The 15353-nt window shown below is 34.8% G+C and overlaps 2 protein-coding genes across 6 annotated transcripts in view; one reads left to right on the forward strand and one right to left on the reverse strand.

Annotated features, from left to right (window-relative positions):
• Nucleotides 1-15353, reverse strand: part of LOC127843595 (snake venom 5'-nucleotidase-like) — a 54909-nt gene that overhangs the window by 23556 nt on the left and 16000 nt on the right. For all 5 annotated transcript variants that reach the window (XR_008032224.1, XR_008032225.1, XM_052373275.1 and 2 more), the window contains 4 exons: nt 14752-14877; nt 12476-12598; nt 2719-2884; nt 223-318 (listed from right to left, as the gene is read on the reverse strand). Coding sequence is in view for 3 of the 5 variants with exons in the window: in XM_052373275.1 (XP_052229235.1) it covers nt 223-318; nt 2719-2884; nt 12476-12598; nt 14752-14877 (511 nt within the window). In the remaining 2 variants the exon portion in view is untranslated. The remainder of the gene's footprint in view (nt 1-222; nt 319-2718; nt 2885-12475; nt 12599-14751; nt 14878-15353) is intronic.
• LOC127843593 (uncharacterized) lies at nt 4972-8177 on the forward strand. Its single transcript, XM_052373274.1, has 2 exons — nt 4972-5126; nt 5334-8177. The coding sequence occupies exon 2, from the start codon at nt 5339-5341 to the stop codon at nt 8015-8017; it is 2679 nt and encodes an 892-aa protein (XP_052229234.1). The 5' UTR covers nt 4972-5126; nt 5334-5338; the 3' UTR covers nt 8018-8177.

Here is a 15353-nt window from a genome sequence, read left to right on the forward strand (position 1 = left end):
TGAATTATTTTTTTACACAAAAAAACAGTAATTTCTTATTTGCATAAAGGTAATTAGCTTACACCTATTGTATTATTTTAAGGAAACACTTTTGTTGCAAAAATTAATAAACTTCAAGATAAAATTAATAGTAACTTAAATTAATTTTTTAGCTCAATATTTTTTTACTGAAAAACTTATTTCCACTACTGTGAATTTGTTATTGTTTCACGTAATACTCACCAAGATTGGTCTCCATGGCCCTTATGGAAGCAAAGCGACCGTCCATCGAGACACCCATACACCCGAGGTGCTCATTCATACGCTCGTCAATCTCGGCTGAAACAAAAATATAAGTATAATTCACACAATTGTCAATAATTTCCATAAAAGAAACTACATAAATTAAAGTGAAATTCATTCATTTGTTATTAGTTGGTGTAATAGAACATAGATGTGGCGATGTGAAATTCGTACACTTGTCAATATCTGCTGTAATAGAAATATGTCTGGCAATGTGAATTTCATATGCTTGTCAATATCTTCTGTAAGTGAAATGCATTTGGCAACATAAAATGTATATACATATAAATAATTGATGTAACAAAATATACATTTGGCAATCTGAAAAGTATACGATTATCAATATTGCTGTAATAGCAATACATTTTTGGCAACGGAAATTTATACGCTTGTCAATATCCCCTGTAATAGAAAATACATGTGGTAATGAGATATACATAGTCTTGTCAAAAAGTTCCATAATAGTAAGACATGCGGCAATGCAAACTCATAGGCCCATAAATATTTGCTGTAAAAGAAAATACATGCAGCCCCTTCCCAAAGGTCAAAGAGAGTCATGGTCCCCTTCCAAAAAAGGAGAAAAAAAGATGCAATGTGATATACAAACTCTTGTCAATAGTAGTTGTTATTGTAATACATGTGGCAATATGGAATTCATACGCTTGTCAATCTCCCCTGCAATAGAAATCAATGCAGCAACCTGAAATTCATAAGCCCATACATGCCATAATTTTTCAGACCAATTCCGGGACATTGAGTTAAATTGTCCGGGACTTTTGCCGATTTTCCGTGACATGTATAAAATGTAGCGATATTTATAGACATATGCATTTTTGGTACGTTTTTTTTTTGTTTTGCATTGTTAATTGCAAAAGTTCGAAAGCCTATCGGAAATACCCTTGATCTATAAAGGTCAAATTAAACATTACAACTTCCGTTACTAGATACAAGCCACGTGTTTTCAGTGTAAGCGTTCTAAACATAGATGGTGACGTCACTGCGTTATTGTTATTAAGACCGGTGTGTAACTGTAGTTGTTGATACGCCTTTATTCATTTATAACATTTATATAATAAAAAATACAACAATACAGTACCGTTAGATCATCAACTCAAATCAATTCACAATACATACTGCTTTTAATTTTTTACTTAGCGATGTTGGACTTCAGATGTGTGAACAACTATCCTTTGCCCTTACGCAGCGGGAAATAATGACGTAGTAGATTAAAGTCAATTAACAACCACATTAAACAATGCGCCTTTTCTGTTTGACCGCGAACGTGAGACAATCGATATGATAACAGGACCCCTGTTAATTGATCGATTTTGACACGTAGCGTAGTCTGCCTATTCGGGTAGGCATTGTCATGGAGACGCTGCAGATATACACAGATTCGAGGTGCAGTTAAGCCTAAGATAAGGTACATGTATATATGGATTTTGTAAATTCCGGGACATTTGACAGATTTCCAGAACAGGGGGACAAGTTCTTCATTTCCGGGACTGTCCCCGACAATCCGGGACGTATGGCATGTATGCATAAGCCTGTCAATAGCCACTTTCATACAAGTACACCAATCAGTGTTATTTTCAAATCAAATTTGAGGCCTATATTTTGCCCCATTCCTAATGTCACAAAGTAAATATTTTTCCAAAATGACTGCCAAAAATTGAAGGTAAAATAAAAAAAGCAAGTACAATGCAACATTTAGTTAATTTCAATATGCAACTCTATGGGTTAAACCTTAGTATATATATTATTGAAAATTCTTCTTCATAATTTAAAACTTTTTTAGCAAAAAATAAAATACACCAATTTCCCAAATTTATTCAAAACGTCATGACTTTCCCAATCTAAAAGGCCCTGGCCAAATTTCCAAAATGGGTGCAAAAAAACACTGCCGATTTGAAATTCATCATCTTCAGTATTGAAACACATGAAAAGAGGAGACATTCCTCAAACCTGTCAAAATCTGCTGTACTATATCCAAATGTGTCATGTCCGCTGTAATGTAACTATATCTGCCATTTTGAAATTCATATGTTTGTTTCTATACACTCAGCAGCTGGAGCATAATAACATGAACAAATTCAAAGTTAACTCTTTGCATGCTGGGTTATTTGTGATCTGCTAAAATGTTGTCTGCTGACTTTCTAAAATTAGCATTTTCTTCGATTTTTTTCAAAGAATACTATCAGAATAGCAAACAGTTTGGATCCAGATGAGACGCCACGTTCTGTGGCGTCTCATCTGGATCCAAACTGTTTGCAAAGGCCTTCAAAATTTGGTTCCAGCACTGTTAGGGCTAACACTTTAGTCAATATGTGATCATATGTGCCTTAAAAGACATTAATAAAGTGTTTTAATGTCTGCTGTAATATCATCAAATGTGACGATGTGAAATTCATGCACATTTTGTCAACCCCTACTCACCGGTCATTTTGTGAATTTCCTGTCGCAATGTCTCATCTTCAGGATAGCTTGAAAAGAAGTCTACCCTTTGAATGTCGAACTTCAACCCTGATTCTGAAAACTCCACATTGATGCGGCTAATGTTGCGGAAATCTGTGCCACTCTTCAATACGTACTTTCCTTCAACCTGAAAAGAAAAGTAGAGAATTTCACCATTATTTCAAATATTGTTTTTCCAAAATCATTTGTGATTTCTCAGCATTTTTATCAGTCCTGAATGTTTTCCTTAAATAATATGACATGAAGATATGATGTTATTCATATTTCTATTTAAATTAAGAATAAAAGTACTCTAAAATAAATATAATATTAAAGGCTCTATAAAGGTGAAGATCCGTAATTATTTACCGATTTTTAAATATATTTTTTCATATTTTATTTATAAAAGGTTATCAAAAAACAATATATATATGCTATTGGACATTACAATAAAAAATAAGCAATACAACTTGTTTTGAGCTCAAAATAAAGTGTCCTCCAAGTCAATTGTGTTTAAAAACAATCAGTTTATTTACATCGCTGTTTACTCTGAAAAGAGAAAGTGAAAGTGACTCAGTTCACCAAAAATATAACGATAATTTTTAACGTTTTCCGGTATCACCCACAAAGTAGGTCTCTTCTAAATGGTTAAAACATTTGTAGTGATCTAATAAGTTACTTTCTGCTGGTTAAAAGTTGTTTAAAATAGAATTAAAATTGAATTTTCTTTCGGCTATTTTTAGCATAAATTATGTCACTGCTCTGAGGCTACACATCACGTTAGTTGCAAAAATGTAAACATTTCTTCCAATTATGAAATGGGTTTATCTTCCATAATTCTTGACAACGTTGTACCTAAGCTGTTTTATTAGCAGTTTTTATGCAAGAGTAACTGAAATCCAGTAAAAATCAGACCAGTTGATATGCATATAAATTGGATTTGTCACCTTTATAGAGCCTTTAATACATAATAAATAAATAAATAATATTAGTAAATTAATATTTGTCATTAAATTGAGACAAACAATTTAGGACTGAAAAAAAAATCTTCAAAATTACAAAGAATTCAAATGAAATTTCAAACAAGAGATGTGTTTGTCAGAAACACAATGCCCCCTATTGTGCCGCTTTGAATTTAAAAAAAATTATTTTTTGACCTTTGACCTTGAAGGATGACCTTGACCTTTCACCACTCAAAATGTGCAGCTCCATGAGATACACATGCATGCCAAATACCAAGTTGCTATCTTCAATATTGCAAAAGTTATGGCCAATGTGAAAGTTTTTGGACGGACTCACAGACTGACAGACAGACAGACGAACAGACTGACGGACTGTTCCACTGCTATATGCTACCCTACCGGGGTCATTAAAATAATTGAACAACTAAAATAAAATAAAAAAATTACATCCAGAGTTTGTATGCTAATTTATCAATTAAAAATTTGATGTGCTAATCTGCAAGATTAATCTATTTTCAAATCTATTGTTACTGCCAATATTTTGCTTGCGAATCTTTATTTAACAAGTTCAAAAGAGTAAAATTCATTGACAAAATATTTTTGAAGTTTATGCAAACATGTTGAGCTTCACCATGTCTAAATCAAAATAATAATTGCTTTATCAAATAGTAAACAAAAGTTAAATCAAACATGTTGTTTTAATATTCATTTTTTTAAGAAAATTTAGCCGCCAAAGACAAATTTTGTGGCTAGTGGTTGATGGGCTTAGTTCAATTTCTACATTGTCCGATTCTTAAAATAATGTGACCCTGTAAAATTATCCGTGAAATTTAAAAACATTCGGGCCTGAGCGCCACCTCGAAAGTTGCATTCGCTCATTTATTAATACACCTCAAAAAAGAGGTGGTGCCCGTGGTTAACAGCCTTGACATTATACAACGCTACTGAATGTTAACCAAACGTATAAAAATCAATTACAAATTGTAAATGGTAAAAATATTGCCGACTGAAAGGCACATAATTCGCATAACGAAACTAAAATACCAATCTTTTGGGTTAGGTTTGTTAAAGTGACAAACCTTTTAAGTGGTTATCTTCTGGGCTTCAATCAGTATTTATTTCCTGTTGTTTCTACATGGTGTCAAATCATTTCATTTCCCAAGCAATTCTTTTAATATTTTATCCACTTGTAACAATAGGAAATTAATGTTTAAGTTTTCAAATCAATGGAAGTTAATACCTGTCAGGAAGAAAACGGCGCTGATTAGAAATGATTTAGTTACCTTGTGACTGAACAATACCAACAAATCTACATTGCATCAGCATTAACTGGTCTGTACGGACAGGTCATTGAATTGTTTATGCTGCAACTAAAACTCAACTCGAGAAAAAAAGAGGGATAAAAACTAAAAAGGATTAAACATTCAGGTAAAATTGAACAATAAAGTCGTTATAATGTTTAATATAAGCAGTTTTTAATGACAATTGTTCTGTTGTTTTATTATTGTTTGGAAAAATGTAAACGATGTTCTGAATTAATATTTTGTAAAAAGTTAGTGTTAAAATTATGTTTATCAAAAACACAATTCATCTATGTCTTTAAATTTGTGTTATAATTATGTTCATGTTTTGAAGGAACAATGACTTGGTTTCCTGTACTTCTACTGGTCCTCATGCAAGCTCATGAATGGTATTGTGCGGTTCATGTAATGGAGATGAACAATATGGCCGAGCCGCAACAAAGCACCAGCACACCATCCAACAGTTTGTCTGTGAATGCACAGAAACTAGTAAATCAGGAGGAGGCAACAGCTGCAAAGACAAAATACACACTTGGATCTGTTCTGACTTCAGAAATCACAACTGATGTTAAGGACGCAGTTGATCGTAACCTTCATAGACAACAGGGTTCTATCAAATCTTTGTATAACACTCTTCCTTTGGTGAACCTAGGAGGTTTGGAAAAATCAGGATTTCACTTAGATCAGGAAAATAGTAAAGAGGAGTGCAGAAATTTTACAGTTTGGAACCAAAGTAGAGAATTTTTTGAAAGTCGGCTCTTAAGCATGCATGCAAATTTTATACAGCTAGCGATTTCATTTGATGATGCTGTAGATGTGAACATAACACGCGAAGCCTTTCTTGCCAAAGTCTGGTTCTGGACGTATGCAACCAATGAAGGAAAGCATCCATACTTGCAGTGGCCAATTGACCACGGGGTGTTATCGTTTGGCCTTTTGTCATATAAAACTACAAGCATTCCGTACATCCAGCTGAAGGCAAGCCCGGAATCATGTCATATAACACTTGGTACAGAAGATGCTGCACAGAAGATATCTAGGGCGCTTGATGAATTGGTTCCGATAAAACAACGGAATAGCCGCTACCCCATCAATTACTTTTGTTACCTTGCAGAGGCGCCTGGAGTGAGATATTCAATTGCGTATTACGCAGCTTTATACGCCGTTTTACCGCTTTCGTTTATCAACTACAACTGCTGCAAATCGTCATTTCGTTTTGAAAATAGATCATATGAGTATGATTGTTTTAAATACCAAATGGAAAAATGGCGTCAGATGTTGATAGCACCTTACATGCTAGGAGTACTCATCGCTTTGTTCTTTCCAATACTTTTATACCGTTTCAGCGCATGGCTTACCGAAAATGAACATGTTTCAGAGATTAACCATCAAGACGAAGCCGAACGTGTGGAATTGTGTGAGGTCAATACAAAATCTTCTTGGATATTTCTTGATGGAAAGTCTCCACTGACTGTATCGGATGTCTTTGGCTCTGTTTTCAATGGAGTCAAACAGACATTCCCAAATGGATTCCCTAGAATACGAAGACTGGTGTTTATACTACTGATACCAAGTGTTATATTTGGGCAGATACTCTTGTACATGGATGGTGTTGGCGTAAAGGAACACATAATAACGATGACAGATTTTGCACGGCACGGTACACCATTGGGTTTTTTGTCAGTACTTGTTCACCCAAAGTATCGAGATGAAGTTTTTGTCCCACTGTTAGGAGGTCCATTCGTTATTTTTGGCATGTACTTTGTCTTTGGAATAGTTGTTGTTGTGCTACCGAGAAGTTTTAAAACTGTTACAGAGAACGGTTTACACACTACTCACAGCTTTTCACCTCTGTTTCTTGGAACTGATGAGATATTTAGACTAGCTCTTCTCACAACGAAGAAAGACCCTGGGTATGAGAAAGCTGCGTATCTTTTTCAGGCTAGCTTTTGCATGCTTTTTATTGGTGGCTTTTGGTCTAGAGTATTCGAAATACAGAAGCCGCGGTTTTGTAATTTCAGCAAATATAAATATCTAAATATCTGTCTTAAGCTAGTGATATATCCCTTTTTAGTTTGCGTGTGCGCCATAGAGATTGCTGTATGCTTAGTGTATTATGCGTTTCCATTGTTTGGTATGTGTGCCATAACCGTTAAGGGTACTACCTTGTCAATGAAATACGCAAAACAAAAGCTATTTATATGCATTTTTCAAAATCCAATTACATCAGTCTTTTTCACTCTTACTGTTTCCACAATGATTTTATGCTTTTCCTATTGCTTAATTCTTATTTTTGTTGAAAGTTTTACTTTCATATGTCAGATCATTATGCTTTGTTTCGTCGCAGTTATTGTGTATCCCTCTGTTGCATTCGGTTGTCTCTTTTTCTGTGTGGTTCTTGTTTATTATATTGTCCGGCTTGTGCGGGATTTCGGGGACGGCTACCTCGCCTTGTTCTCTACGGTTGTAGAACAGTCTATCATGATAGAAAGTAATATTAACAATGTGTCTTTTCATGACGGACATCTTGAACTATCCAACCTAAGAGTAGCAGAACTTAAATCAATTCGAATTAACGGAAAAGCTATCGACACACCGCAAAATGTCCTAAACGCTATCGCAAACTCTCAGGTCGTACAGAAGGTCAAAACCATTGATAACACGCATGGAATTCCAAAAAGGCTATTTTTCAGTATTGTCAAGAAATTTCGCCCGGTCCATCGGGAGGTACTCAAATTTATTATCCACATAACGGTCATCGGAGCACTTGTTTACTTCACTTTGGATATCACGAATTCTTTCGTTCCCGTTCTTGCGTCCAAGATCTCTGACGTTATGCACGTGGTGTTTGTCGTCATCATCGGAGCACTACCACGTGTTCTGGAACTAGCGATGACGAATGATAGCGGAATGATAAAGAAGGAGATCGAGGAACGAATGATAAAACAATACATCATAGAATTTTGGCAAAAGGAACTTAATGCAGAGGAGGCCTATCACGTTACTGTTGATACGTGAACGAATGCTGAATACAAGGTCCACCGTCACGATTCCAACGTTTCAACATAATCACTTCCTCACTGACTTGTTATGTTTGCATAAAAACATGATGCGTGTATATTATGACAATGTACATGTTTGTAAATAAAATGTATCGAGCAGGCCATTGAAAAAACAAGGTTCGGATATTTATTTTATTGATGAGTGATCAACGATACTAAAATGAGAATACAAACAGATATTACATATTAATTCACGCGATTTATTATACACAATGCGATTTTAGTTCACCACTTTTTGAACTCATGATACCCAAATAATCAAAAAAGATTTTCTACATATGACGATATATTTTTATTGGATAGTTTGTTTTTCTTGTGTTTTGTTTTATTTCTGTTTACTTACTTGTTTGTGAGGTCTTTCGATGTATATTACTTATTCTTATTTCATGTTGATTATTAATTTTCAAAGCGAACATAATATGTTAATATGCCTTACAACTCCTGAAATTTTTAGTGAAACTGAAATATTGTGCAATTATTGAAGCAAACCTTTTGGGCCATGTGCACTGCGCCTCCACTACACTGCGCGTACACTATTTCAAAAACTTAAGTTAACACATACAAAATCAATGTTCCTAATAGCAGTAGCTAATGCTAGATGTGGTCTAGAATTAATAGGATACAAAATGCTCTTTTTTGTATTTTTTGCGGGACAATATTTTCTTGTGTCGTATGGATAGATATCGTTGTGGGAAATTAAAATTGAATATTTTGTGCCACAAAACAAAATAAAACTAAATCTATGTTACCATACCATCTTTAGCGTTGAAATTTTGGCTATTGCTATAAGAAACACTGATTTTTTAAGGGCAAACTTTATTTTACAAAATATTTTGCGAAATATTTGTTGATTTTGAGTATTCATGTTACTTTAAATGATAACTATTTACCTCTCAGTTCTGATTAACTTATAAACCCCTATTACATTTTCTTCTGCAGGAGTATTAAAATAGCCAATGTTCATGTTAATATACTTATCATATGGTATTTTTATTTCATAAACATTATTTGTTAGTGATTAAAAACAAAACTGAGAACCGCAGGTGGTTGGCGTATGGCTATGATATTAATGAGTAAAAACAATGAAATATTAATCAAGTTATAACAAAAATCAACTTCTCTGAGAAAAAAAGGTTCACATTCAAATATATATACATAGCAAGGTATTCAACTCAAAATGACCCGACAATAGGGTGCATCGATTTGAACAGCCATAACTTCATCAATTGTGCATCGATTTGAACAGCCATAACTTCATCAATTGTGCATCGATTTGAACAGCCATAACTTCATCAATTGAGCATCGATTTGAACAGCCATAACTTCATCAATTGTGCATCGATTTGAACAGCCATAACTTCATCAATTGTGCATCGATTTGAACAGCCATAACTTCATCAATTGTGCATCGATTTGAACAGCCATAACTTCATCAATTGTGCATCGATTTGAACAGCCATAACTTCATCAATTGTGCATCGATTTGAACAGCCATAACTTCATCAATTGTGCATCGATTTGAACAGCCATAACTTCATCAATTGTGCAGCGATTTACATGAACTCGGCCCCATTAAACGCAGAAATAAACTTCCTTTCTGGAAATGTAAATATCTTGCATTATTTCAACAAATGCTGAGTCAAATTATAAGAAGTAACACGCTACCACAACTCGCGTGACCTAATCGTTGTCGATCTGACCCGATTCAAGTATAAAATCTTCAGGGAGAATAAACTGGGTAAAAGTCATTATCTTAGATGTCCAGTGTTTAGTATTGTAAAGTCAAGACCGGGTAATATAATAAGACATGACATGTCGACTATCTCATAACAAATTGTGTTTTTTTTCCTCTTTCGGAAATTGTTGTATTATATTCCTCGTTTCTCGTCGGGTATTAGTGGATTGTTCTATAAACATGTGTGATTGTTCTATAAACATGTGTTTTAATGTGAAGGTGGAAGTTAATACACAAACAAAGGCCATAATAACTAATCTAGCGACAAATACACATGTGGTTAATTTTAACGAACGAGTTTTAAATGTCGATGCAATGTTAAACATTGTATACGTTTATTCTGAAGCCTATAATTGAAACATTCTTATCATTTCTATTAAATATTTTATAGTCTTTCGCAGGGCTATTTTTTATAAAGACATTGGACACATATCTTCACTTAACTATATTTCACATATATCACGATTAGTAAGTGTTTCCCGCAATCGTAAAGTCTGTAAGGGCAAAATGGATAATACCCCTCGGTGAGTTGTACAAACGTACCAAGCATAACGGTGGTATTCTCTGGCGTTTGTGCGCTACTCCGGCAAAACGCGTTAACGTCACTGTATTGGGCGAACTTTTACGTTCAAACTTGACACATCTTAATAAAACTTAAATATTGTGTTTTTCTCAATGCGCAATAGCGCCACTGACCTGGCAAATTATTGACATTGATGATATGTTCAACATTGAGGAGGTAAAAGAAAATAATTATAATTGACACAACTTTGATGAACATTTAAAAAAGCAACACCATAAGGGGCAACAAAGATCGCCGTGGCGTAGTGGATATGGTGTCCGCCTAGCGATCGGGAGGTCACGGGTTCGATCCCCACCGTGGGAGCGTTCTTTAGATCTCCGCCATAGACACCAAGGAAACGGACTCGAGAGCGTTTCATATAAGCTTAGGCTTGTTATGCAATCGAGCTTAAATAAAAAGGTTTAAAAAATAAAAGAAAAAAAAGGGGGCAACTAATATAGACAATTATAATGAATGAGGTTCCCCTATGCCATTATATAAGTACAGCACCATCACTGTGATATGTTCTACACAAATATGTTGTTCTTTGCTACCAATAACCAACATAGACAATGTTTTAATTTCATAAGTTTATTCATTTTTAGCAAACAACAAGAGATGTGTTTGTCAGCAAATATTTTGAAGCCATATATTTGACCTTTGACCTTTAAGGATGACCTTTCACCACTCAAAATGTGCAGCTCCATGAGATACACATGTATGCCAAATATCAAGTTGCTATCTGAAGCGACATAGAAGTTATGAGCATTTTTCGAAACCTAAACGCAAAACCTTTAAGCAAAGTGTGACGGGAAGACAGACAGAAAGATGGACAGTGCCATCACTACATGTATGTGCCCTCCTTTGGGGGCATAAAAAATGCTGTGATTTGATGTTTGCATGTCGTATAATCTTAACATGTAAACATTGGCATAAACAGAATAACAATTATTACACAAGATAAAACCCGAGAAACGTTGAACCAACTCTAGCATTGAGCAATACTGCAACGTCATTATGGCACGTAAAAAACGCAATATGTACAAGCACCGCAGCGAAATGCTGACAATAGTTATTACTACAAATATGCATTAATACTTTTTGAAATAAACACCATGTGAGTTTGATTTGTTAGCAAAATAAACGCCACAGTACATTTAGATCTAGAAGTAACCATGTAACCTGATATAATGTGTAAATTTATACTGCTTACCTTATTTGTGTCAAACAAATTTGTTCTCCAACAAATGTTTGGAATTAGGATGTTAAATTGTATTGTCGTAATAATTTGACATCTATAACAGTCAGTCAGACATAATAAGTCAGTTTTGGGGATGAGGGTAAGTTATGCCATAGGTGGGGAAAATATACCGGTAACTGTCAATTGTAGTAGACAAAAATTGTCCTTCCCCGTAATCAAATTTGATGTTGGGAAATAACAAGTACATGGTTAAAATGGTTACGGGCAAGTACATTATTCAACGGCACAGTAAACATTTGTGGGAAAATGTTCATGATAAAGACATTTAGCAATGCAACAATATCTCTGAATGTTATTCAAGGCTCTATGGATCACACTAAATATCTGCAGATTGCTTAACCCTTTCAGTGCTGGAACTGAATTTTGAAGGCCTTTGCAAACAGTTTGGATCCAGATGAGACACCACAGAACGTGGCGTCTCATCCGGATCCAAACTGTTTGCTATTCTGATAGTATTCTTTTAAAAAAATCGAAGAAAATGCTAATTTTAGAAATTCAGCAGACAACATTTTAGCAGACGACAAATTTCCCAGCATGCAAAGTTTAAATGAAAATGAAAAATGTTTTCATATGAGCCAATCTATGAGAAAACTGGGCTTAAAGCATGGGCCTCAAGTGTCATCCCAGATTAGCCTGCTCAGTTCGCACAGGCTAATCAGGGAAAACTCTTTCCTCTTTTATGATATTTTTTGTTTAAAGAAAGCCTCTTCATAGAGAAAATCCAGTTTAAGTGGAAAGTGGCATCCCAGATCAGCCTGCGCAGACTTTAAAGACTTATCTGGGACGCCACTTTACACACTTGCATTAAGACCCATTTTTCCAGAAGAAGGCTCATATGAATTTGTTATTCTCTCACCGTCTCAATGCCGTAGTCATGGTCATGGCCCCCAAGGACAATGTCCACTCCTGGGATCTCCTGGGCCACGCGACGGTCATTCGGCCAGCGCATATGGGTCAAGGCTACCACAATGTCAGCTCCCTGAAACAAACCGCGTCAAGTTTTAGAAGTTATTTCAAACTCCTTCCCAGCCAGATTTCAGATTTAAGAACCACTTCAGGGAAGGAAATGCCCTATCCCGTCTACAGAGCTTAAAGGGGCCTTTTCACGTTATGGTAAGTTGACAAAATTAAAAAAAGTTGTTTCAGATTCGCAAATTTTCGTTTTAGTTATGATATTTGTAAGGAAACAGTAATACTGAACATTTACCATGCTCTAAAATAGCCATTATATGCATCTTTTGACAATTTAAAAACCTGAAAATTATAAAGCGTTGCAAGCGCAACGATTGAATAATTTGGAGAGTTCTGTTGCTGTCATTATATTTTGTGAAACTATGAGGATTGCTTATATAAAGTATAAAATACATCCTTCATTGTATGAGCACGGACGGCTGAGTGGTGTAAGTGGCAGACTTTTACTCCAGGACTCCAGCGGTCAGTGGTTTGAGCCCTGTTGAGGGTAACTTTTTTTTTCTTTATTTAAATTTTATTCTTGACTTTTTACTGGAGCATTTTAGATCGATGTTTACATTCATCAATATAAAGCATTTAAAGACAAATTTCAATAAATGCAAAAATCTGTGGAAAGGCCCCTTTAATTATACTTTCATTTTAACACAGATCCAGCAAAGTTAATAAATATTTGTAAAATAGGTTTACCTTTGAAAGGTAGGAAATCAGCTGTAAAAAGGAGAAATCACACCCCTGCCAGCTATTACTTATGATAATTTCACATTCAGTGAAGTTCAGACAATTAATGGAATTGTGTAACTATATATACATGAGTCAGTCTCTGGGACGACCAAGCTTAATGCATGTGCATAAAGTATACTAAGATATAAGCCTGTGCAGTCCACACGGGCTCATCAGGGACAACACTTTCTGACTCCACTAAATTGTGGTTTCAAAGAAACTTTCTTTACACACAAAAATCCACCCAAGAAAGGGTTGTCCCTGAAGAGCTTCACCCATATGCATTAAGCCCCGTGTATATAGAGAATACTAGGTCGGTGCCAAATAAAGCGAAGTTTATTTTGTGGGGCTTAGAAAATCTGAACCACGAGCCTTGGTATAGATTAGAATAGGAAATTAAAACTAGTCTACACGGAAAATCCAAAAGTTATTTTATGCAAACATTCTTTTATTATTTTTTTCGTGCCAAGCCTAATATATTACAAGAAGATCAGGCACTAACCTGTTTTTCTGTTTATCATACCTCTACGTCCCTTATTTTAAAGAAATAATGGGAAAAAATACTAAAAAAATGCAGCTTAAGCGGGAAAGAATATGACTTTTGTCGTTTGACGTGTTCATAATGACGTCATGAGTACACGCACTTAATATTTGTTAAAAATGTTTTATTGCTTTTTGTGTTGCATTTTGTGTCTATAATATATTACATCTTGGTATAAAAGTGTTTGTTTGTTGAATCCGCTTCTATTTTACTAAAAATGATTACTTTAGAGTTGATTCCGAGTAATATGACCATGACTGATATTAGAATCCGCCGCGCGTGACAGCTATATTTCAGCATTGCCGAAATAAAGGAAAATATATTCCACAGTGGTTTATTTCGACAATGCACGTCTGATGATGGGATAAAAAAAATACTTTAATTCGTAGCTAAAAAGTCAACCAAATCTTCCCAAAAGCGTTGTCATAGTTCTGCCTCTCAAAATACACGAAAAAGAAACATATCAACAATCCTGACTAATGATTTGATTAAATGATACTCTTTTAGTACCACTCAATACCAATGGCATTAAAGCTGAAATATAAGTTTTCTCTAAATAAATAAATTTAATTATTAAATTAAAAGGTATTTTGCATGCAAAACTATCGTAACTCCAGTTACGATACTTTGTCATGGAAAACCCCACCCAAAAATTTAGCATTTTCCCTGCAAAAGTATCGTTACTACAAAGTTCAAAATTAAAAAAAAAGATCAAAATTAATCTTGATTTTACTATTCCATATGTAAAAGAGTGTTATTTTGGACTCACATTAAGAAACTTCTGTCTTTAACTAACGTATTAAGACAAAAAAACGTTTTTTGCGACTCCTGTAAAAAATTTGAAAAGTGAGTCACGAAAGTCTTGCGTGGAACCCACATTATACTGATACTGTAAATACCTCATCTCTGAGTTCCTTGGCGAGTCTGTTGCCCACGATTACAAAGTCCTCGTATATGATATCTGCTGGATCGATGGTAGACAAAGTGTCTATCCACTCGGACTCAACTAGTCCCATTAATCCAACCTGTTGGGAACAAACAATTGGAACAAAAATGGTAAAAAAGTGTATTTATTTGAAGCACATGTAATTAACATTATAGAACTAGAGGTGTTCTGGTATAAAGTCATTCTTTTTAGTGTAAATTTGACAAGAAACAATATAAACAAGAGATGTGTTTGTCAGAAACACAATGCCCCCTATTGCGCCGCTTTGAAATAAAATTTCAATATATCATTTGGCAGGTTTAGAAATTATCTCCCTTTTAAAGCTTATTACTTCCCTTGGATTGTATTTTTTGGCTTTTGACCTTGAAGGATAACCTTGACCTTTCACCACTCAAAATGTGCAGCTTCGTGAGATACACATGCATGCCAAATATCAAGTTGGTATATTCAATATTGCAAAAGTTATGGCCAATATAAAAGTTTTTGGACGGACAAACAGACAGACAGACAAACGGACTGACAGTTCAATTGCTTTATGCCACCGTACCGGGGGCA

This window comes from Dreissena polymorpha, chromosome 9, assembly GCF_020536995.1.
Source record: "Dreissena polymorpha isolate Duluth1 chromosome 9, UMN_Dpol_1.0, whole genome shotgun sequence".
Taxonomy (NCBI): Eukaryota; Metazoa; Mollusca; class Bivalvia; order Myida; family Dreissenidae; genus Dreissena; species Dreissena polymorpha.